At 54.3% G+C, this 24231-nt stretch overlaps 1 protein-coding gene and 1 long non-coding RNA gene across 9 annotated transcripts in view; one reads left to right on the plus strand and one right to left on the minus strand.

Annotated features, from left to right (window-relative positions):
- LAMC3 (laminin subunit gamma 3) overlaps positions 1 to 24231 on the plus strand; it is a 66553-nt gene that overhangs the window by 33493 nt on the left and 8829 nt on the right. For 4 of the 8 annotated variants that reach the window (XM_084999113.1, XM_003353687.6, XM_084999130.1 and 1 more), the window contains 14 exons: positions 693 to 885; positions 1064 to 1182; positions 4982 to 5200; positions 7605 to 7793; positions 9948 to 10193; positions 11015 to 11168; positions 11808 to 11950; positions 12542 to 12720; positions 14049 to 14190; positions 15464 to 15669; positions 16573 to 16649; positions 19094 to 19228; positions 20420 to 20567; positions 21587 to 21736. In XM_084999113.1, coding sequence (XP_084855239.1) covers positions 693 to 885; positions 1064 to 1182; positions 4982 to 5200; positions 7605 to 7793; positions 9948 to 10193; positions 11015 to 11168; positions 11808 to 11950; positions 12542 to 12720; positions 14049 to 14190; positions 15464 to 15669; positions 16573 to 16649; positions 19094 to 19228; positions 20420 to 20567; positions 21587 to 21736 — 2300 coding nt within the window. Of the gene's footprint in view, positions 1 to 692; positions 886 to 1063; positions 1183 to 4981; positions 5201 to 7604; positions 8231 to 9192; positions 10194 to 11014; positions 11169 to 11807; positions 11951 to 12541; positions 12721 to 14048; positions 14191 to 15463; positions 15670 to 16572; positions 16650 to 19093; positions 19229 to 20419; positions 20568 to 21586; positions 21737 to 24231 lie in introns of those variants that run through there. The other 4 variants (XM_084999120.1, XM_084999127.1, XM_084999137.1 and 1 more) reach the window with 2 other exon arrangements.
- LOC146407310 (uncharacterized) lies at positions 17172 to 21762 on the minus strand. Its single transcript, XR_014829392.1, has 3 exons — positions 21563 to 21762; positions 21030 to 21107; positions 17172 to 19422 (listed from the first exon to the last, which is right to left on the minus strand). It is a non-coding gene; the product is annotated as an uncharacterized LOC146407310 (long non-coding RNA).

Genomic DNA, 24231 nt, shown 5'->3' on the forward strand with positions numbered 1-24231 from the left:
GCCTCCCTAAACGCCTCCGCCTGGGGGTCCCCGGGAATTCCGTGCTCTCGGGGCATCGTAAGCGCTGCGTGAACGGGCAGGTGCCACCGCAATGCAGACGGTATCTTCTGCTCCCACCCAGACTCCCTTGTCCTGTGGCGCTTCGCTTACAAAACCCAGGTTCCAAGGTGAACGTATTAGGAATGTCAAGATAGTGACAGTGACACGTTAAACGAGGCGTGGGGCCCCCGGTCACTCCCCGCCCTGGCTGTGGCGGTGGGGGCGGGCCACCCTCAGCCTCTTCTGTGCAGGGGCCTCTGATTTTCTCCTTTTTGCCGTGGTTTTCTCTTTTGAAGGTTTAATGGCCCGTAAAATCAACACAGACGTTTAAAATGCAGCTAATTCAGGAGTTCCGGTGGTGGCTTAGCAGTAAATGAGCCTGACTAGTATCCATGAGGATGTGGGTTGGATCCCTGGCCTCACTCGTGCTTAAGGATCCAGCGTTGCCACGAGCTGCGGTCTAGGTCACAGATGCAGCTCAGACCTGGCCTTGCTGTGGCTGTTGGGTAGGCCAGCGAATGTGGCTCCAACTCGACCCCTGACCTGGGAACCTCCATATGCCGTGGGCCCTATAAAGATAAACAGATAGAAGGATAGATAGATAAAATCCAGCTAATTCAGTGAAGACCATCGAACCTTCTTCTCGTCTTCAGAGAAGTTCCTGGGAGACCAGCGGTTCAGCTACGGGCAGCCCCTCACACTGACCTTTCGGGTCCCCCCCGGGGGCGCCCCTCTCCCAGTGCAGCTGAGGCTGGAAGGGACTGGCTTGGCCCTGACTCTGCGGCACTCCAGCTCGTCCAGCCCCCGGGACGCCGGGCAGCAGGAGGAGGTACAGCTCAGGTTCCAGTAAGTGTCCTCTGTCTGGAGAGATGGGATCAGGGGGCGGGGTGGTCCCCGTGGTCTGACAGCCTCCTCCGCCCTCCCGGCTCCTGGTGTCTAAACCCTCTCAACCAGGGGGCTGGAGGAGTCTTGGCATCACCCGCCTCCAGCCTCAGCTTCTGCTTTGCCCCCCTCCCGGTGCCAGGTTGCAGGAGACCTCCGAGGACGCGGACCCTCCGCTGCCCCCCTTCCACTTCCAGCGGCTGCTGGCCAATCTGACGGCTCTGCGTATCCGGACCAGTGGCTGGAGCCCCAGCCCTTCTGGTCAGTAACACTCGAGACACCCCCGCCCCCAAAGCAGCTGGGCCCCCAGGCTCATCTGTGCACAGCCTTGCTGCGTCCTCACAGCAGGTGATTCTTGCACCCCCCTTTACCACAAAGGGGTCTGAGCCTCAGAGAGGTCAGGACACTTGCCCAAGGTCGTATAACCAGGAAAGGCAGCAGGAGTGGTTGCTGAGAACAGAGGCAGGGGCTGCACAGGTGAGGGGCCTGACGATGGAGAGCTCTGAGCACAGGTGCTTGGCCAAAAAACAGCCAAGAGCCTGGGCTGGTCACACCGTGGCAGTGTCCACCACTGCCGGGAGGCTGGGCCCTCAGAGGGCCATGCTTGGTGCCTGCGGCAGGGGTCAGGCCTGGATTTCTCTGGGGTTGGCTCCCCTGCTGGTCACCGGACGTATTGCACCCAGAGAAAGCGTGGCGTCTCAACCCTCTCAACCAGGGGGCAAGGTGGCCACACAGCTTCAACCCAGATTTCTCACCACCTCTTGTCCTGGTCCCTGATGGCCCTCTGATTGTTCCTGGCTTCTCCGTCTTTCCTTTAGGTACTTTCTCCTCCTCGCAGGCTCACGTCTCTCTCTCCTCCCCACCCCAATACCTGTATGTGCCTAGACCAGGCATTCTCACTGCCCCTTTTTAGAACAAATCTTTCACATATAACACCCTTTTACGGTCTGGAAATGAAACTCACAGGTATTATGACGTACCTAGACACAATATCTTTTTGTCCTCACCCGCGGCACCTGCAAGTTCCTGGGCCAGGGGCTGCATCCAAGCTGCAGCTGGGACCTTCGCCGTGGCTGTGGCAATGCCGGATCCTTAATCCACTGCACCACAGTGGGAACGCCACGATTTTTGAAAAACAAATTAATACCCTAACTGTAATACACAGAATAAAAAAAGAAAGTAAATTGTATTTTTTAAAAATTGGATGAGCCATGAAGTCCTACTGTATAGCACGGAGAACTATGTCCAATCTCTTGGGATAGACTGTGATGGAAGATAATATAAGAAAGGAAAGTATATATATATACATATATATATATATATATATATATATGTATGTGTATATATGTATAGAGGAAGGAAAGTATGTAAATATATATAGAAAGCGACTGGGTCGCTTTGCTATACTGCAGAAATTGGCACAACATTATAAATCAGCTACATTTTAATTTAAAAATGCGTAAAAAATGGAGTTCCCATCATGGCTCAGTGGTTAACGAATCCGACTAGGAACCATGAGATTTCGGGTTTGATCCCTGGCCTTGCTCAGTGGGTTAAGGATCCGGCGTTGCCGTGAGCTGTGGTGTAGGTCGCAGACGCAGCTCGGATCCCGTGTTGCTGTGGCTCTGGCTTGGGCCAGTGGCTACAGCTCCAATTTGACTCCTAGCCTGGGAACCTCCACATGCCGTGGGTGCGGCCCTAAAAAGACAAAAAAAAAAAAAAAAAAAAAAAGTAAAAAATAACTAGGCGTTCCCTGGTGGCATAGCGGCCAAGGATCCATTGTTGTCACTCCTGTGGCTTGGGTTCGATCCCTGGCCCAAGAACTTCCACATGCCATGGGCGTGGCCAAAAATAAAAAATTTTAATAAAATTTTATTTATTTATTTAGTCTTTTTTTTTTTAGGGCTGCACCTGTGGCGTATGGAGGTTCCCAGGCTGGGGTCTAATTGGAGCTGTAGCTGCCGGCCTACACCACAGCCACAGCAATGCAGCATCCGAGCCCATGTCCGCAACCTACACCAGAGCTCACAGCAATGCCAGATCCTTAACCCACTGAGTGAGGCCAGGGATCGAACCTGTGACCTCATGGATGCTAGTTGGGTTTGTTAACCACTGAGCCACAATGAGAACTCCAAAAAAAAAAAAAAAAATTTTTTTTTTTAACCTAACCATGTGAATTCCAGTCAGTGCTTCTAGGGAAGTGAGCTGCGCCTCTTGAGAAGCCCTGGCTTAGCTGGCCAGCTTTCCCTGGGCCCTTTGGAGTTTGAGGCTTGGAGGTTGTAACCCAGCCCCTCCAGCTCCACACCTTTCTCCTGAGGATTAACTGTGGGTTAACTGCCTTTATCCCCACCTTCCTTGCCGGGGAGTCCCCAGAAGCCTCCTGCTCCCTGAGCCCCCTTTGCAGGAGTTTCCTTTTCACTCTTTCCAGCAGCTTCCAGAACTTCCTGTGTCGTTCACTCAACCTCCAGTTAGCAACGGTTTACAAGGCACCTACTTAGGCCAGGCCCATGGTGGGGTGACCTGGAGATACACTTGAACATGTGGACATTCCTTTCACCCCACGGCCCCCCAGCCCTCGTCCTCCCACTGATATGGTTCTGGGGTATACCCTTCCAGACGCTTCTGTGTGCATGTACTGACATTTTTTTTTTTTAAATGGCTGCACCTGTGGCATATGGAAGACCAGGGATCGGATTTGAGCTGAAGCTGTGACCTACACTATAGCTGCCGAAATACCAGGGCCTTGAACCCACTGCACTGGCCAGGGATGGAACCCGTGCCTCTGCTGTGACCCAAGCCACTGCAGTCAGGTTCTTAACTCACTGCACCATAGCAGGAACTCCTTGTATTTTAATTTTTTTAATTTTAATTTTTAATTTTTTGACTTGGACGTTCCCAGGCTAGGGGTGGAATCCGAGCTACAGCTGCCGGCCTACTCCACAGCCACAGCAATGCAGGATCTGAGCCGCATCTGCAGTCTACACCACAGCTCACATCCCCCCCACCCCACCCCCTTGGTAACTGTAAGTTTGCTTTGTAGCCAAGCAAATGCTTACCAATCTGAGGTTGGTGAATGGTATCAGCCTTTAAATGTACATATCTTTAATAATGTGTGAGAGAGACCATCTCTCTGTAAATTCCTAGCCAGATCTAGTTCTCATTCTGGAAATTACCTCTTTTTCCTTTGTTTTTAAAAAATTATAGGGAGTTCCCATTGTGGCTCCGTGGTGACGAACCCAACTAGTATCCATGAGGATGCAGGATCGATCCCTGGCCTCACTCACTGGGTTAAGGATCTGGCATTGCCATGAGCTGTGATGTAGGTCACAGATGCAGCTCAGATCCCCCATTGCTGTGGCTGTGGTGTAGGCTGGTAGTTACAGCTCAAACTCAACCCCTAGCCGGGGAACTTCCAATATGCCGCAAGTGTGGCCCTAAAAAAAAAAAAAAAAAAAAAAAAAGTAATCACAAATAAAATAAAGAATTATAACTGAAGATTTCCTGCTGTGGCACAGTGAGTTAAGAATCTTACTGCAGGAGTTCCCGTCATGGCACAGTGGTTAACAAGTCCAACTAGGAACCATGAGGTTGTGGGTTCGATCCCCGGGCTTGCTCAGTGGGTTAAGGATCTGGCGTTGCTGTGAGCTGTGGTGTAGGTCACAGATGCGGCTCAGATCTGGTGTTGCTGTGGCTGTGGTGTAGGCTGGCGGCTACAGTTCCGATTAGACCCCTAGCCTAGGAACCTCCACATGCCGTGGGAGCGGCTTAAGAAAAGGCAAAAAGACCAAAAAAAAAAAAAAAAGAATTTGGCTGCAGTGGCTTGGGTCACTGCAGGTATGTGGGTTCAATCCCAGCCCGGCACAGTGGATTAAAGGATCTGGTGTTGCTGCAGCTCAGCTTCAATCCCTGGCCCGGCAATTTCCATATGCCATGGGTGTGGCCCTAAAAATTATCATTGATCCATGGACCAATAACCCCTTGCCTGTTACTATGTGAGCAGGAAGGTTTGAGGGAGAAAGCCGTGTGTGGAACCCTCTCCTTCTCTGCCCTCGCTCTGCAGGCCGAGTGTTGCTGACCGAGGTCCGGCTCACGTCTGCCCAGCCAGGGCTCGGCCCCCCAGCCTCCTGGGTAGAGACGTGCTCGTGTCCCTCGGGGTACTCAGGCCAGTTCTGTGAATCCTGTGCTCCGGGATACAAGCGGGAGACACCACTGGGGGGTCCCTATGCCAGCTGTGTTCCCTGCATCTGTAACCAGCATGGCACCTGTGACCCCAACACAGGTGAGTCTCCTTGCACCCCCAGCCCCTCCGCCCCGACCCCAGGGTCACCTGGACTCCACCCAGAACAGCAAAATGGGTACTGACCTGGGCAGGGCCAGCTGTGCGCCTGTGAGTGAGCACTACAAACAGTACCAAGAAAATGGTGTTTGGGTTCCTCCATGTGCTAGGCACCTTTTTATAGGCTATGTCCTGGAATCCTGCAAAACCCCCTATATAATCTCACGGGTGAGGGACCCAAGGTGCAGGGAGGCCACATGGCCAGTAGGTGGCAGAGCTGCTCCTCATAAAAGAGGAAAGCCTGGGAGAGACCTTGCCTGCAGTCACTGGGCAGGAGATGCTGGACCAGAGCTGGACACTGGCCCCTCACAGGGAGAATTAAAGGATCTCCTGGAGCTGCTGGGGTCTCCGAAAAGGGAGATGCCTTTTCGCAGCTGCCAAAGGACAGTAGCCTGGGAATCAGCAGGCCAGCCGGCATGGACAACAGGAGGGGCCATCTTCCTTCTTGTGCCCATGGCAGGCAGCACTGATGGAGCCAGATGAGGCCTCATAGGCCTTTCCTGCAGGGCTCCAGGAGGGAGCTCTCTCTTGAGATGGGACCAATCTGTCATCCCTCAGAGCCCCTTGCCTTGTCACAACCTCCAGCTCCATGTGGACCAGTCCTCATCTGTAAAATGGGCACAGCAGCCCCTGCTGCCCCCCCGGGATGGAGGGAAAAGTAATGAGTATGTGGGGGCTGGACCAAGACAGGGACCAACAGAAAGTAGGGCGGGCGTGACAGTTTCCCCCGGAGGCCACCCCTGCTCCGTTTGTCCACCCTGGGTCCCCTCTTTTCCCCCTGTTCACCTCAGTCCCTGCTGGGTGCTGCTGAGGTATTTGGGGAGTGGTGGTCTCAACCCCTTTTGTTTCTTTCTTTCTTTTTTGCTTTTTAGGGCCGCAGGTGCAGCGCATGGAAGTTCCCAGGCTAGGGGTGGAATTGGAGCTGCAGCTGCTGGCCTGCACCACAGCCGCAGCAATGCAGGGTCCGAGCCGCGTCTGCAACCCACACCACAGCTCATGGCAATGCCAGATCCTTAACCCACTGAGCGAGGCCAGGGATCGAACCCACATCCTTGTGGATACTAGCTGGGTTCATTATCACTGAGCCATGATGGGAACTCGTAACTCATTTTCACCTAGGCCCCCCTCTCAGTCTCTGCCAAGGGGACCTCTCTTCCCAGCGCCTCAGACTCTGAGCAGGCTCCAGGTGCTGTGGGGCTCCAGAAGGGGGTTGGCAGAATCTCCTTATTAGAAACCAGTGGGGAGTTCCCTGGTGGCCTAGCAGGTTAAGGATCTGGCGTTGTCACTGCTGTGGCTCTGGTCACTGCTGTGGGCATGGGTTTGATCCCGGACCGGGGAGCTTCTACATGCCATGGGCCTGGCCAAAAAAAATTAAATAAAATAACAGAACCTAAGGCTCGGGAGGAATAAAATTTAATTTCTTTCTTTTTTCTTTTTCTTTTTTTGCCATTTCTTGGGCCGCTGCTACGGCATATGGAGGTTCCCAGGCTAGGGGTTGAATCAGAGCTATAGCCGCCAGCCTACACCAGAGCCACAGCAACATGGGATACGAGCATGTCTGCAACCTACACCACAGCTCACGGTAATGACAGATCCTTAGCCCACTGAGCAAGGCCAGGGATCGAACCCGCAACCTCATGGTTCCTAGTCGGATTCGTTTACCACTGAGTCATGACAGGAACTCCTAAAGTTTAATTTCTTAAAAAAAAAGTAAACCCTTGGGCAGAGAGGGGGGTCCCGTTCTGTGAGACCAGGAAGCCTCTGGCAACTCACAGTCCCTCTAAATGGGAGCCTCATGCCAAGGCCAGAATCCTGGGTCTGTGTCACTATTGGTGAAGTTAAGAGGACACAGAGGCTTCAATTACAAAAAAAAAATCTCAGAGGACAGAGAAACCCATGAGAGCAAATGTTAGCTGTTTCATCTGCTGGTTTGATTATAAGTTTTGGAATATAAATAATAACGATGACAATAATTGTGTCGGTGATTTGTAATACTGTATCTATATAATGTAACAATAATTGTGTGCCAGAGACGGTGTTGGGCACTTGCAATGTATGGTTTCCTTGAATCCCGACAAGAACCTTTAGAGGTCGGAGCCATTTGTGTCCATTTCCTGGGTCAGGACGTGGAGGCACAGGGGTGCCCAGAGTCTCATGGTCAGTAAGTGGTGGACGTGAACCCGGGGTGGACATTTCATCCCTGGGCTGTGCTGCCTCCACCTGGAAGTGTTCCTGGCCTAGTTCTGCCTGGGACATACTCTGTGACCCTCACAACCAGAAGCCTGCCCACTGTCCCCAGCGCACCTGGGCACAGGCAGGGGTAACCGGGTGCTTGTCTTGCCCCCAGGGATCTGCCTGTGCGGCCACCACACCGAGGGCCCTTCCTGTGAGCGCTGCTTGCCAGGTTTCTATGGCAACCCCTTCACGGGCCAAGCCGATGACTGCCAGCCCTGTCCCTGTCCTGGGCAGTCGGCCTGCACGACCATGCCAGAGAGTGGGGAGGTGGTGTGTACCCACTGCCCCCCGGGCCAGAGAGGTGAGTGGTTTGTGCCCTGGGGCCCTGCCTCTGCCCGGGCTCTGGGAGTGAGTCCTGGGTTTGGGGTGTGGCAGGTGAGGGCGGGCCCAGCTTAGGGGTGGCAGGAGGCCTGGGGATGCTGAGTCTCATAGACCCGTAGCCAGGGCCCTGGGCTGCTGTGCGTTCCTGGAAGATTTTGGCTCATTGACCATATCCTGGTGAGGTTTGGGAAATTCTCATAGGCCCTGGTCCCGCAGAGCCTGGTTTAGTAGCTTAAGGCAGAGCTCAGGAATCTGGATTCCTGTCAGGTTCCCTGGCTGGTTCTGATAAGCAGTTAAAGTGGAAAACTCTGATGACACGTTCAGCTTGTTAAAAAAATGTCACCAGATAATGTGTGAAGCACAGGTGCCCCAGCCCCAGCCCTTTCCCCACTCCTCGTTCCCACTCCAGGACTCAGAGTCATCCTAGACATATGGTTTAAAAAAAAAAACAACAAACTTTATTGGAGTTCCCTGGTGGCCTAGTGGTTAAGGATTCAGTGTTGTCCCTGCTGTGGCTCAAATCACTGCTGTGGTATAGATTTGATCTCTGGCCCAGGAACTTCCACATGCTGCAGGCTTGGTCAAAAAATCAAAAAACAAACAAAAAACCCCATAGATTTGTTGAGATAGTATTCACATATCCTCTGAATCATCCTTTTTTTTTTTTTTTTTTTTGCCATTTCTAGGGCCACTCCCGCAGCATGTGGAGGTTCCCAGGCTAGGGGTCGAATTGGAGCTGTAGCTGCCGGCCTATGCCAGAGCCACAGCAACACCACATCTGAGCTGTGTCTATGACCTACACCATAGCTCATGGAAACCACCAGATCCTTAACCCATTAAGTGAGGCCAGGGATGGAACCTGAGTCCTCATGGATACTAGTTGGGTTTGTTAGTGCTGTGCCACAGTGGGAACTCCCCATTATTTGTTTTTTAATTTTGGCAAATACACATAGCATGAAATTTGTCATTTTAACCTTTTTTTTTTCCTTCTTGACTGTGCCTGTAGCATATAGACGTTCCCAGGCCAGGGACCCAAGCCACAGCAGTGACAATGCCAGATCCTTAACCCACAGAACCACTAGGGAACTCCTAGCCTTTTTTTTTTTTTTTTTTTTTTTTTTTTGTCTTTTTGCTATTTCTTGGGCCGCTCCCATGGCATATGGAGGTTCCCAAGCTAGGGGTCTAATCGGAGCTGTAGCCACCAGCCTACGCCAGAGCCACAGCAACGCAGGATCCGAGCCGCGTCTGCAACCTACACCACAGCTCATGGCAACCCTGGATCGTTAACCCACTGAGCAAGGGCAGGGATCGAACCGGCAACCTCATGGTTCCTAGTCGAATTCGTTAACCACTGCACCACGACGGGAACTCCCTCCTAGCCATTTTTAAATGTACGGTTCCCAACTCACTGGCATTAAGTACATTCACAGTGTTGTGTAACTGTCACCACCATCCATCTGCAGAATTTATGTTATCGTCCTAAATAGAAATTCCATACCCATTAAATTCTTGTTTAATGGTTCCCCCTCCCGCCAGCCCCTGGTACCTACCCATCTGGTTTCTGTCTCTCTGAATTTGACTGTTCCAGGTACCTCGTGTAAGTGGGATCAGACGGCATTTGTCCTTTTGTGTCTGGCTTGTTTCACCTGATGTGATGTTTCCAAGGTTTCAGACACCTGCTTCTATATTTAGTCCCTGTGGCTGTGTCAGGACAGCCTATTACCTCGGTCCTGGCAGATATCTGCTTTGTTGGGAGCACTCTGAAAACAGCTCCCTGCTGGCTAGCAGGGCTGGGGAGACAGCCCAGAGCAGGGCTCCCAAGAGCTGTGCTTTGCACAAATTATCTCACCAAAGTGTCTCAGCAGTCCTTTGAGGTAGCTGCCATTATTGGCCCCACTTTGCAGACAAGGATCCCAAGGTCAGAGAGGCACAGTGGTTTGCCCAAGACCACACAGCCTGCTGATGGCCCCGCTGGGCCCTGGCCCCAAGTCAGCCTGACCCCAGAGGCCCCCCTTTGCTCCACGGGGGTACTCGAGGGAGCCTGCTTTGCTTCACACCCGCCCTCACCCCTTGAGGATCCAGCTGGCTGGGTTCCTCATTCTTGCTCCTCCCCACAAGGCTTCTCGCTTCCCAGGGCAACGCTGTGAGATCTGCGATGATGGCTTTTTTGGGGACCCACTGGGGCTCTCTGGAGCCCCCCAGCCCTGCCGGCCATGTCAGTGCAGTGGGAACGTGGACCCCAACGCTGTGGGCAACTGTGACCCCCTGACTGGCCACTGCCTGCGATGTCTGCACAACACGACAGGTGCCCACTGTGAGCGGTGCCAGGAGGGCTTCTACGGGGACGCCCTGGCCTCTCTGCCCGAGGACAAATGCGTGCGTGAGTACCCACCTCCTGGACCCACGAGGTGAGGCACAGTGGGCCCCTCTTCCACTGGTTCCAGCCGGCTGCTCTGCAAGGATGTGCAACCTTCAGCAGATTAGTCACCATCTCTGTTGGCCTGTCAAGAAAGTGTAAGGGTTTGCTCTCCTCCAGGGTCTTTGGAGCCCTGGGGTCTGATCAAGTCTGACCCTGTGATTTTTTTCTTCCTACCCGGCTAATTTGGTATTTATCTCAGGTAGCACACTTGGCACATAGGTCTGTCTCAGATGGCCTGTGGCACTCATCCCATTTGTTCTGCCTCTGGGCTTCCAATCCCAGGTCTCCCCGCCTAGATGCTCAGCCCCCTGTCCTGTCTCCAAGGGCCCCAGCGAGCATCAGCTTGTGGGAGGCTTCGAGAAGTGCTGCAGGGAGACGTGCAGCATTTGCCCCAAACTCCCTTGCTCCTGAGTGTTGCTCTGCATTGCACCTGCAGCCTCTTGTTTTCTGGGGCCCGACAGGGAACTCCAAACAGTGGGTGCAGGGCTTGGCCTGTGACCCCCAACTGAGCTTCAGGCCCTCTCTCCACTCTGCGGGGGCTCAGGTCAGGCTCAAAAGGGCCATCTGCCACCACGGCTATCCTGGGCTCTCTCTCCAAGAACATCGAAAATGGGTTTGGGCTCGATTTTCTATGAGCCTTTTTTTCAGAGACAGCTCAAGAGTCTGAGCTGAATGGGAGTCATCTCCGTAGCGCCCCATCTTCTCTGCCTCTCCTGGACCCCCAGAGGCGGAACAGGTGATCTGCCCGGCTCCCCAACCCCCTTTTCTGCTCCCACCCCCAGCCTGCAGCTGCAACCCAGGGGGCTCCGTCGGTGAGCAGCAACCTTGCGACCTGGTGACCGGCCAGTGCTCCTGTCTGCCTCACGTGACCGGCCGGGACTGTGGCCACTGCAGCCCTGGCTTCTACGACCTCCAGCCGGGGTGGGGCTGCCGGAGGTGGGTGGGGTGAGGCTGTGGGTACCCATCCCTCCTGTGTCTCCCAGGGAGCCTCCAGAGAGGAGCCAAGCTTGGACTCTGTCATCCCAGGCCCACTGCCAGATACACTGTGCCCTGCACCAAAGGGGGACAAAGAGACAGTCCCTGGGGTGGGGGTGAATTCCTGGCCCTGCCCACCAGGATGCAGGCCAAGAGCAACCCTAAGGGCTGCCCAGGTGGGCAGGGGCTGCTTTGGTCTCAGGTTCCCTTCTCAGTCTCCCTGTCACTCTGTGCCCTCTTCACCACAGCAGCAGCTTAGACAGCGGCCTTAGGGAGCCGCCGAGAGGGCTCCAGGGAGCCCCCTAGTGGAGCAAGCAGGTTTACTTCCTCCCGACTTCTCAAGTCTTTAAGGAGCTAATTGCACTGTGACTTTCCAACCCAAGAGTCTAGTCCGAGATGGCCACAGTCCCCATGCCTTTGGGGAGGGAGGATTTAGGGGGACTGTGCTTCCCGGGGCACGGTTTGGGGGAAGCTCTTGGACATGTACCAACACAGAGATGGGGTGTGAGCCGACGGCCCCTCGCCAGTCTTAGCCAGCGGAGGCGGGGCTGGGAATAGCCCAGAGCTTGTCCCAGACCCAAGTGCCATCCTTAATCATAGCTGCAAGTGCCACCCACTGGGCTCCCAGGAGGACCAGTGCCACCCCAAGACCGGGCAGTGCCCCTGCCGTCCAGGCGTCGAGGGCCAGTCCTGCGACCGATGTCAGCTGGGTTTCTTCGGCTTCTCCATCAGAGGCTGCCGCGGTAAGGAAGCCGGGTCCTTTCCGGGTGACCAGAGAGTAGGTAGGGCCTGAGGTTTTAGGCGAAGAGAACTCATGGGGGAAGATGGCTGTGCAGCAGGAGAGCGAAGGATCAGATCTGGGGCAGGACGTTCTAGAGCAGCTGTGGAAGCATGGAGTGAGTGAGCAGAGGATGAGGTAGGGGCCAAGAATCTATTCTAGGAGTTCCCATCATGGTTCAGTGGTAACAAACCCGACTAGCATCCATGAGGATGCGGGTTCGATCCCTGGCCTCGCTCGGTGGATTAAGGATGTATCCCCGTGTGCCTGGGGCCATCAGGTCTCCTCTCTGGGCCCCAGGTTCCTCATCCGTACAGTTGGACTGCGTGGCAGTCCTCAACCTGGCTGGTCCTCAGATCCCGGGGGACAGTGAAAGAACTCAAGGCTCTCAGTCTTCACCTCTGATCTTCGGAATCAGTCTCCCGGGAAAGACCAGGAATGAGCTTGAGCTGCCCACGGGGGTCTGGGGCAGCCAGGTGTGAGGGTGCGGGGGCCCTGGGGTGCCGATGTGGGGTGGCCGTCACGGCATCCAGCGCCATCTGCCCTGGCCCCCCAGCCTGCAGGTGCTCCCCGCTGGGCGCCGCCTCGGCCCAGTGCCACGAGAACAGCACGTGTGTGTGCAGGCCCGGCTTTGTGGGCTACAAGTGTGACCGCTGCCAGGACAACTTCTTCCCTACAGCCGGTGGCACGTACTGCCAGCAGTGCCCATCCTGCTACACGCTGGTGAAGGAGGAGGTGAGCCCTCCCCTGCCCAGGTCCGCTCCACCTCTGTTCATTGCACACCCCCAGGAAGTGCCAGCTCTGTGCTGGGCGCCAGGCAATGCCCACTTGTCCACAGATCTCCAGCCTCCTGGGGCCACCGGCCACCTCCTCCTGGTGCCCGCACCCCCCACCCCAGCCATCTGACTCAGCCCTCACCTCTGCCCGCTGCAGCTCCTGGGTGGACAGGAGAAAAGTGGCTCTCACTGCGTGTCCTCCCCAACCACCCAGGCCGAGGTTTCACACTGCAGGTTCAGGAGGGCTGCGGCCACAGGTGGCCCTTTGTGGGGAGGAGGGCGATGCCTGTTCTGGGGCGCAGTAGGCTTCCATCTGGGAGGTGTGTGATGCAGGGGTCGCGAGCATGACCTCTGGGGTTCCCCCCCCCCTCCGCTAGGTGGCACGTGCCCCGGCAGCTGTCACACTAGTTGGCACGTGCCCTTCACTGTGTCTCTCCTACTCCACAATGGAGATAGTTCAGGCTTGCAACCCCTTACTTGAAACCAGGGAGGCCAGCTTTCCCAATGATGCTTCTGCAGAAAGATGGGAGGGTGTATGTTGCCTGTTAGGCGTCACCCCTGGCAACGCCTGGGCCAGCCCCCTCGTCAGACCCATTGACACATCTGCAAGAAATCAGGTGACCATTCACAGCAAGGGGGTAAATAAAGACGGCAAGTGGCCTTGTTCAGAGCCGTCTCCTTTCTCAACAAATTCAGGGTGTTTTTGAACCTGACTTTGCCATCAATTAAGGAATGGAAAGCTTTGCAGGCTTTCAGAGCATTTTGACTTTGGATTTGAGGAGGCATCTCGGGACCCGTATCCCCTGCTCTTTAGGGTGTGGTTACAAGGTCAACGTGAGCTGGTGCGTGGCCAGCGGTCCCTCGGGCCCGGCTTCCAGCAAGTGCTCCATAGATGCATTTGTTGTTCATGTGACTGAAAGAATGGGGGCTTGCGAAGCATACTCACTCAGCCTACAAGTGTCGCACACCTGCTCTCAGTCACGTCCTGGGAATACAGCAGGACAAGCGGAAATCCTCCTGGGGCCTCCCTTCCCAGGTCTCCCATTGTCGGGCAGAGGTGTAGTCAGTAGAGTGCCAGCAGGTGCCGAGGGTGTGAGAAGGGAAGGGACAGCCGTGAGGACAGGATGGGCACAGCTGGTTCTCAGAGGGCTGGTGTGTCCTTAGCTTCGAGGCCCAGAGAAGGACTGGAGGAGGGACACTCTGCTCCAGGCTGAAGCCTGGAGGAGGTGTCCGGGCAGGACCTCAGGCCACCTGCCTTACACTCTCTTCCTTCCCTGGCCCCTCCAGGCTGCTAAGCTGAAGGCCAGGTTGACCCTGATGGAGGGGTGGCTGCAGGGGTCCGACTGTGGCAGGCCCTGGGGACCACTGGACATTCTACAGGGAGAGGCCCCCCGGGGGGATATCTACCAAGGCCACCACCTGCTGCAAGGTACAGGGGAGAGCAGAGGGGGAGACTGGGAGGCAACGGGAGGGGGCTGGTGGGTCAGAGGTCCTCTTTGGAGGCCTTCAGTCTGGCCTTAGGATGCTTCACGGGCTGTGGGCTCACCCCTACGAGAACCCGCTTGCTGGGAATGCCTGTCTGACCTCCCCAGCTTGAGTGAGCTCCTCCTGCAAAACTGTCCTGTCACCCCATGGACTTCTCTTTCAAGGTCCCTCGCCCAGTTGTACCTTGTAGCTTTATTCATATCAGCCTCCGACTAGAGCCTCCGTCCCTGTACCCCCTCAGCCACCTGGACTGTCCCTGGAAGCTCAGTGAGGACAGGACTTGGGTTCATTTGTTGAATCACTCAGCAAATAATCACCCAGGCGCTGTCCCAGGTGCTGAACAGGTAAAGTTCCCACCATCTCGCTGTATCCCCGGCATAGAAGATAAATGGGTCAATCAGAAGAAAGGCTGTCATGAAGTTCAGGTGGAATCTGGCCCTGGACACTGAACTGTAGAGGCACAAAAAGCAGCTTGGTTATTTTGTTAAATTGCATGTTCGCAAGGACCTGTATTCCTGTGACAGCCGTCTGTGAGCTGGGCATCTGTTAGCTGTCAGATGCTGTGAGTTAAAACGTCCATCCTGGAATTCCCGTTGTGGTTCAACGGTGACGAACCTGACTAGTATCCATGAGGACGCAGGTTCGATCCCTGGCCTGGCTCAGGAGGTTAAGGATCTGGCATTGCCGAGAGCTGGGGTGTAAGTCACAGACGCGGCTCGGATCTGACATGGCTGTGGCTGTGGCCTAGGTCAGCAGCTGCAGCTCTGATTTGACCCCTAGCCTGGGAACCTCCATATGCCGCAGGTGCGGCCCAAAAAAGCCAAATAAATAAATAAATAAATAAATAAAATGTCCACACGGAACCACCGCATTGAATTACAGAGCTGACTCGGACAGGGCGGGGGTTTCACTGCCGTCTCAGACTCAGGAATTGTTCATTGTGGACCTGGGAAGCCTGGCTTCCTTCCAGTTCTTCACCTGTGACTGACTTCCTGTGTCTGGGACCTGGGGTCATGCTGTACCCTTTCCTGGCCTCAGCCTTTGCATCTGTGAAAGGGGGAGGCTTTTCCTTTAATGGGCTGGTGGTGCTCAGGCCTGTGATGGAGTCACGCTGTGCCCAGGAGGAGCAAAGAACGCAGATGGGGTCCCTTGAAGGTGTGCGCTTTATGGTGAAGTGTTGACTGCTCCGTGACCCCTGGACTGCGGCCTCTCTGCAGGAGCCCAGGAAGCCTTCCTGGAGCAGGTGACAGGCCTTGAGGAGGCTGTGAAGGCTGCCAGGGAGCGGCTGCAGGCACTGAGCAGGAGTGCCCGCTGTGCCCAGGCCGGAGCCGAGAAGACCTGCATCCAGCTGGCAGACGTGGAGGCGGTGCTGGAGTCCTCTGAAGAGGAGATTCTGCATGCAGCCACTGTCCTCAAATCTCTGGTACTCAAGGGACCCCCTCCCTGGTCAGACCCCTCCCCCCTGAACCTGGGGTATGGCTCCCCCTTTCGGGAAGCTCAGTTTTCTTGCCTGTGAAATGGGGCCACACAGTTTCTCCTCTGCTGATTCTGTGAGATAATGTTTGCAAAGAACAAGGCAGGAGTTCATGCTGCGGCTCAGCAGTAGTGGACCTAACTAGTATCCATAAGGACGCGGGTTCTCGCTCAGTGGGTTAAGGATCTGGCGTTGCCATGAACTGTGGGTGTGGGTCACAGACGCGTTTTGGATCTGGTGCGGCTGTGGTGTGGGCTAGTGGCTGCAGCTCTGATTAGAACCCTAGCCTGGGAGTTCCCATCGTGGCGCAGTGGTTAACGAATCCGACTAGGAACCATGAGGTTGCGGGTTCGGTCCCTGCGCTTGCTCAGTGGGCTGACGATCCGGCATTGCCGTGCGCTGTGGTGTAGGTTGCAGACGCGGCTCGGATCCCACGTTGCTGTCGCTCTGGTGTAGGCCGGATTAGACCTGTACAGCTCTGATTAGACCCCTAGCCTGGGAACCTCCATATGCCGCGGGAGCAGCCCAAGAAATAGCAAAAAAAAAAAAAAAAAAAAAGAACCCTTGCCTGGGAACTTCCATATGCCGTGGGTGCAGCCCGAAAAAGAAAAACAAAAAACAAAGATCGAGGCATCGTCCAAGCAGACAGTGACTGGCCCGCAGGTGTGAGGTATCATTACTCTTACCCCCAAGCTCTGGGGCTCTGCTCTCTGGATGTGCCAGCTTCGAAGCTCTGAGCCTTTATAAAATAAGCGGCACAGCCCAGTTCTGCCCAGTAATTTAGCTGGATGTGACCCCTGCCCTTCAGGGATGGGCCATCAGTTTCCTCCCGTTTCCCTCTTTCCTCTAAAGGCGATTCCTCAGGAAGGGCCCAGCCCGCCCACCAACTGGAGCCACCTGGCCACAGAGGCCCGTGCCCTCGCCAGGAGGTGAGTCCCCCAGGCCCAGGAGCAGGGTACGGTCCTGTCCACAACCAGGAAGGGAGCACAGTCCTTCTGGGAGCTTCTAGGATGCGGGCCAGGCCCCAGGCATCCCCACCCGAGGAGTTGGAATCGGTTGAGTCCAGAGCTGTCTGGTGGGTGGGGGGATGTCAGCTCGTGGGAAGGAGAGCTGTGCCAGGGCGGCGTGAGCCCAGAGGTGGTGGTGGTGGGGGGGTGGGTGACGATGGGGGTCTGCCCGATGCAGAGAGAATTCACGTACCAGGCAGGTCTGCAATTCAGCAGCCTTCGGTGTATTCACGGAGTGGTACACCTGGCCCCACAGTCAATCTTTTTTTTCTTTTTTCTAAATTTAATTTTATTGGGTATAGTTGACGTACAGTGTTGTACTGGTTTCAGGTGTACAGCACAGGGAATCCGTCATACAGATAAATACAGCCATTCTGTTTTCCCACATGGATTATTACAAACTTTTCTTTCTTTTCTTTCTTTCTTTCTCTCTTTCTTTCTTTCTTTCTTTCTTTCTTTTTCTTTCTTTCTTTCTTTCTTTCTTTCTTTCTTTCTTTCTTTCTTTCTTTCTTTCTTTCTTTCTCTCTTTCTCTCTTTCTCTCTTTCTCTCTCTTTCTTCCTTTTTTTGTAGTTGTATAATGATCATAACAATCCGATTTCACAGGATTTCCATCCCCCAGCCCAGGCACATCCCCCCACCCCCCAAACTGTCTCCTCTGGAGACCATAAGTTTTTCAATGTCTGTGAGTCTGTATCTGTTCTGCAAAGAAGTTCCGTCTGTCCTTTTTTCAGGTTCCACATGTCAGGGAAAGCATTTGATGTTGGTATCTCATTGTATGGCTGACTTCATTTAGCATGATAGTTTCGAGGTCCATCCATGTTGCTAAAAATACTGGTATTTCATTCTTTTTGATGGCTGAGTAATATTCCATTGTGTATATGTACCACATCTTCTGGATCCACTCCTCTGTCAATGGACATTTAGGTTGTTTCCATGTCTTGGCTATTGCAAATAGTGCTGCAGTGAACATCGGAGTACATGTGTCTTTGCGAGTCATGGTTTTCTCTGGATAGATGCCCAGGAGTGGGGTTGCTGGAGCAAATGGCAGTTCTATGTTTAGTTTTCTGAGGAATCTCCATCCTGCTTTCCACAGGGGTTGCACCAATTTACAATCCCACCAACAGCGTCATAGGGTTCCTTTGTCTCCACACCCTCTCCAGCTCTTCTTGTTTGTAGACTTTTGGATGATGGCCGTTCTGGCTGCTGTAAGGTGGTACCTCATGGTGGTTTTGATTTGTGTTTCTCTAATACTGAGTGATGCGGAACATCTTTTCATGTGTTTTTTGGCCATCTGTATGTCTTCTTTGGAGAACTGTCTGTTGAGATCTTCTGCCCGTTTTTTGACCCACAGTCAATCTTAGGGCAGCTTCCTCACCCCAGAAACAAGTGCTGTCTTCACGAGGCATCACTCCTCACCATCCTCAGCCCCAGGCACTAACCACTAATCGGCTTTCTGTCTCTACAGCTTGGCCCATCCGGACACTTCATATCAATGAGTCATGTCCGATGTAGTCTTTTGTATCTGGTTTCTTTCACTAGCGTAATCTTTTTAAGATTCATCTGTATCGTATTATATGTCAGTACTTCATTCTTTTTTCTATTACAACCAAATAACATTCCACTGTACAAGTATGCCACGTTTTGTTTATCCATTCACTCACTGATAGACATTTGGGTTGTTTCATTTACTGCCTTTAAGAAGAAGCCTAGGAGCAGCAGAAACAAATCCGACTAGGAACCGTGAGATTGTGGGTTCGATCCCTGGCCTGGCTCAGTGGCTTAAGGATCTGGTGTTGCCATGAGCTGTGGTGTCGGTCGCAGACGCGGCTACAGCTCCAATTCGACCCATAGCCTGGGAACCTCCATATGCTGCGGGTGCGGCCCTAAAAAGCAAACCCCCCAAAGAAGAAGCAGCAGCCTAAGACCCTAAACATGAGATCTGAAGCAGATTGTCCTTTCAGCTGGGTCTGGGGACTGTAGGGCCATTTTCCAGATGAGAAAACAGGCCCAGGGAAGTGACGTGACTTGCTTAAGGACGCAGGGTGGAAGAGACAGAGCCTGGATTCAAACCCAGCCGGTCTTGACCACTCTCTTCTGTCCTTTCTTTAGTAGAGTGACTGTGTAATTGATTGTCCAAACTGAGATTTTGTGTGTGATAAAGGACCTATTAATCGTTATGCCAGGACAGCAGGCATGAGCCCTGAACAACCCGGACAGGGGCCTGGCCCCGTCCCCATCAGTTCCCCGTGAGTCAGGCAGAAGGAGAAAGGCCTCTGGTCCCCGTGAACTGGGGGGGTAGGGGCTGGGGCCTAGGCCCCCTTCCGTGTGAGCGCCTGGCGATGGTCAGACGAGCATGTCTGTCTAGTCGCAGAGACACCACCGCCAAGGTTGAGGCCGCTGCCCGGAGGGCCCTGCTCGCCTCCAACGCCAGCTACGCGCTTCTCTGGAGTCTGGTGGAGGGCAGAACGGCCCTGGAGGCCCAGCGGGAGCTGGAGGACAGGTGAGATCTCCCAGGTGTGGGTGGGAGCTTGGGTTGGCTTCCTGGAGCAGACAGGGCCTGGCCAGAGGCCCCTGGTTCCAGAACCGACTTCCTTCCTGAGTCCTGACGGGGGCGAGGTGGGATGCAGGGGTCTTGGGCCTGCTCTGTGATGAGTTATAGGAACCTACTCATGCTTGGAGGGTGCAGCTCAGTCTCTGGGGAGAAGAGACAAGAACGTGAACAGGAGGGCCCAGATCAGCACCTCTCTGCCCACCCCAGCCCCCCAGCGCCCTCTTCCCCCGCTGCTTCCCCAGCCCTTAGCACCCTCACCCCCGCCCCCCCTCCCGCCCCCACCCGCCACCAGGCCCCTGGCGCAGCTCCTCTCAGACACCAGCTTTCCTCTTGGCTTCTGCTTCTCTGCTCTGAGTGGCCCCCTTGCGTCCAGCTCAGTTGGAGGGCGGATGGAGACCCACCTCCGTCTCGCCGAGCCCAAGTGGACCTCGAGATGAGGCAGTCTGATTGGTCGGCTTGGGTCAGGCGGCCAGTCCTGAAGACTCACCTGATGCCCCCCCACAGGCAGGGGTGCTGGGCTGGCTCTCTGGAGAGGGGTGAGGGGTGGGAAGGACCCTGGCGGGGGGCGGGGTTCCACCCCGGCAGTGCCTGTGGTGGCGGGAGCAGTGGGCGGGGGGGCAGTTGTGGACAGCTGGATGGGGGGCGGGAAGGCTGTTCTAGTTCATTGACTTCAGCACTTGAGAGCAATCCTGCAGCGCACGCGTCTCCGTTTACCTGGAGAGCTTCATGTCCAAGGTCACCCAAGGGCATCAGGGCTCCAGGCTGCTATCCCTTCCCCGACACCAGGCATTTTCCTCCTCATGATTCATGCAGAGGAGCCAAACATTTGCAGAACATACGATTCTTGAGTGGAAACCAAGGGGAGCCCCTTCAGAAAAGCGGGATTGAATTAAGTGAATGAAGAAGGAAGAAGGCCGCCTTCTCCTCGGCTGCCTTTCTGTTTATGAGAAAGCTGCTGAGTAGCAGCCAGTTTCCGAGGCCAGCTGCTGGGTACTGACTCCACGGGGCGGGGGCTGGCTGTGCCTGGGAAGTTGCCAGAGGCCTTCAAAAATTGGGGGGCTCCAGTGGGGGTCCGGAACAGCGATGGGGAGGGACGGCCGGCACCAGCTCCTGGGCCATCCTGCCTTTCTCTCCTCCCAGGTACCAGGAGGTACAGGCGGCCCAGAAGGCGCTGGGCGTGGCCGTGGCAGAGGCGCTGCCTGGAGCTGAGAGGGTGCTGGCCGCTGTGCAGCAAGTCGGTGAAGACGCAGCCCTGCGCCTGGCCTCGCCGGCTGCCCCTGTGCCACGGGTGGGTTGAGCTGTCCTCGCGTGGGGTGGGGGTCGGGGACAATGTGGCAGCTGGGGAACCAGTGCGGCCCAGGCAGAGGTGGATGATGTGGCTTGTTTTTAACCACAGCATTTGATGAAAAGTAATCCACGTCCGAGACTGCAGAGCGCCTGCCGGGCACAGAGGCCGAGCTCAGCCAACCTTTGTTGTTGATTATAATAATAATAATACTACCAAGACCAAGGCCTCTTCTCCATCATAGTGGCATTGGCAGTGACACCAGAAGGACATGGGCCCAAATCCCAGCTCCGCCACTCCAGCTCTGTGACCTTGGCCAAGGACTTTCCATCCTTGTACCTCTGTTACTGTCTGGCAGGTGGAGCTCACTCATTAGGTCATTTTAAGGCGGCATCCAGGAGGGGCCCAGAGGGGATTTGGGAGTAATGTAAATTGTCAGCCCCACCCCCCACTCTCGCCTCTCACCCTGTGCCATCACCTCTGGGTACATCAGCTCATCTTGTCTTCTCAGTAATCCTGAACTCCCACAACTCCAGAGCTGAGCTTAAAAAAATAAAAAAATTAAAAAAAAGGCCACATTTACAAAAGTGCCTCTGGGGCCCAGTCTGTCCAGGACCCGCGCCCCGGGCTGCTTGCTCAGATTCTCCTATTGTTGCGTGTAGAAAGGAAAATGCAGGTGGCCATATGCTTGGCCCTGGCACTGCCCGAGGTACCACTGAGGACGCAGTACCCAGACAGCGCTGTTCTCTAAAGTCTGGAAAATTCTGCATTCAGGAGGACTTCTGGCCCCAAGGTTTCAGCTAAGGGACTGTGAGCTGAGGTCAGGGAGGTTAGCTGAGTTGCCTGAGGCCGTGCTTCTGGAAATTTCTGGGGCTGGAACCCGAGCCTCAAGCGACCAGTTCTTGGGGTGCACAGGAGCCCTCCCCTGCATCCCTACCCCTGGGGCTTCTCCCACCCAACGGAGGACCTGCCCTCGGCCCTGCCCTGTCAGGCCTCACCTGAGCCCCCTCATCTCTTTGCAGCCTCAGAAGTCCCGGGCCGAGGCCCTGGGCCAGAAGGTGCAGGCCCTGGAGAAGACGGTCACATCGAGAGAGCGCAGGGTCACCGAGGCTGCACAGACCCTCCAGGCCACCGCCCAGGCCGTGCTGCACCAGGTGGAGCCCCTCTTGCAGGTGGGCTCTGGTCCTTGAGGCTGTACCTGGAGGAGGGCGGGGCAAAGACCAGACGTCCTTCTGTCCATCTGTCCAATGGCTCCCCCCAACTCCAGAGACCCTGTGTCAACCTGTGCCTAGGCAGGAGATCCTGATGTCCTGAGAAGGGCGGAGGAAAGGGGTGAGAGGAGGCAGGATGGGCAGACAGACAGACAGACAGCACCAGCAGCCGCCAGGGCCCCGCCCACCCCGCCCCCTGTTCAGTATTGATTACTGCTGGGAGGCGTCTCCTTCATTCGCTCTTATTCATTCACTAGCTCACTTGCCAGTTGTTTTAGCTGCAGCACTAAATACCAGTTGGGCGTTTGCAGCCCAGAAGGGAAGCCAATGCGAAATCCTTGGGGAATTCAATTATCGTGGGGTAAATTTAGCCCAATTCAGTGGTTCCCAACCTATTAAAGTATAAAGATCTCTTAAAGTTTTTTTTTTTAATTTTTCATCTGGAAATAATTTTATACTTAGAAAAAGCTTGCAAAGAAAGTACAAAGAGGCGTTCCCAGTGTGGCTCCATGGTAACAAACTCCCGACTAGTCTCCGTAAGGCCACAAGTTCAATCCCCGGCCTTGCTCACTAGGTTAAGGATCCAGCGTTGCTGTGAGCTGTGGTGTAGGTTGCAGACATGGCTCAGATCTGGCGTTGCTGTGGCTGTGGTGTAGGCCGGCAGCTACAGCTCCAATTTGACCCCTCGCCCGGGAACTTCCATGTGCCTCGGGTGCAGCCCTAAAAAGACACACACACACAAAAGTACAAAGAATTTCCATATATCCTTTACATCCGATTTTCCCTTATGGTTTGTGTGTTTGTTTGTTTCTGGCCACACCCGAGGCGTGTGGAAATTCCCGGGGCCAGGGGTCAGGGGCCAGGGGTCAAACTCCCGCCACAGCAGTAAGTAGAGCCACAGCAGTGACACCAGGGAATTTTTAAAATCAGCCATTTTGAGGTGGTGTTTAGCACACTCACAATGTTGTGCAGCCACTGCTTCTGTCTAGTTCCAAACACTCATCACACCAGAGGGAAAACTTCTACCTATCAAGTTGTCACTCCCCATTCCTCCCTCCCCCACTGCTCCCACCCCCGGCCCCTGGCAGCCACCCATTTGCTCTCTGTCTCTATAGATTTACTTATTCTGGGCATTTCATAAAAATGGAATCATGCAATATGTGACCTTCTATGTCCAGCTCCTTTCACTTACTATCATATTTTAAAGGTTTATCCACATTGTAGTATATATATCAGAACTTCATTCCTTTTCACAGCTGAATAATATTCCACTGTGTGGATACACCACATTTTGTGTATCCATTCATTCATCAAACCCATATTCTTTTTTTTTTTTTTTTTTTTTTTTGCTATCTCTTGGGCTGCTCCTGCGGCATATGGAGGTTCCCAGGCTAGGGGTCGAATCAGAGCTGTAGCCACCGGCCAATGCCAGAGCCACAGCAACGCAGGATCCAAGCCGTGTCTGCAACCTACACCACAGCTCACGGCAATGCCGGATCGTCAACCCACTGAGCAAGGGCAGGGACCGAACCCGCAACCTCATGGTTCCTAGTCGGATTCGTTAACCACTGCGCCACGACGGGAACTCCCAAAACCCATATTCTTTAAGTGTGCAGATTTATTTAGTGGTAGTGGGGAGAAACTAATTTTCTGTGAGTAAAAGTTGTATAATAAACAGATTCGTGAGAATTCCCATTGTGGCTCAGTGGTAACAAACCCAACTGGGATCCATGAGGACTTGGGTTCAGTTCTTGACCTCACTCAGTGGGTGAAGGATCTGGCAATACTGTGAGCTGTGGTGTAGGTCACAGATGCAGCTCAGATCTGGTGTTGCTGTGGCTGTGGTGTAGGCCTGCCGCTGCAGCCGGGGAACTTCTAATATGCTGCAAGAAGACCAAAAATTAAAACAAAAAAAAGATTCCCTATTTTACATTCTCTGGCGGGGGAGACACAGCAGTATTCTGAAAAGGGTTTCAGTTGTCCATCTTTCCTTTCATTCTTTTTTTTTTTTTTGTCTTTTTTTGTCTTTTTGTCGTTGTTGTTGTTGTTGCTATTTCTTGGGCCGCTCCCGCGGCATATGGAGGTTCCCAGGCTAGGGGTCGAATCGGAGCTGTAGCCACCGGCCTACGCCAGAGCCACAGCAACGCGGGATCCGAGCCGCGTCTGCAGCCTACACCACAGCTCATGGCAACGCCGGATCGTTAACCCACTGAGCAAGGGCAGGGACTGAACCCGCAACCTCATGGTTCCTAATCGGGTTCGTTAACCACTGCGCCACGACGGGAACTCCTCCTTTCATTCTTATGATCCAGTTTTCCTCTGAGCTTTTGTGGGGCAGGTAACTTCTTGGGAGAGATATTCAGGGTTTAGTATTGGTAGACTAAAACAAATCAGGTGTTCCTGATAAACAGCATAACTCAGTGTCAGAGTTTTGGGGATGTTTTGGGGCCCTAAAC

Source organism: Sus scrofa, chromosome 1 (assembly GCF_054392235.1).
Source record: "Sus scrofa isolate SSC_HxYL_T2T_F1_AM1 chromosome 1, Sscrofa_HxYL_maternal_Yorkshire_Landrace_v2.0, whole genome shotgun sequence".
NCBI lineage: Eukaryota > Metazoa > Chordata > Mammalia > Artiodactyla > Suidae > Sus > Sus scrofa.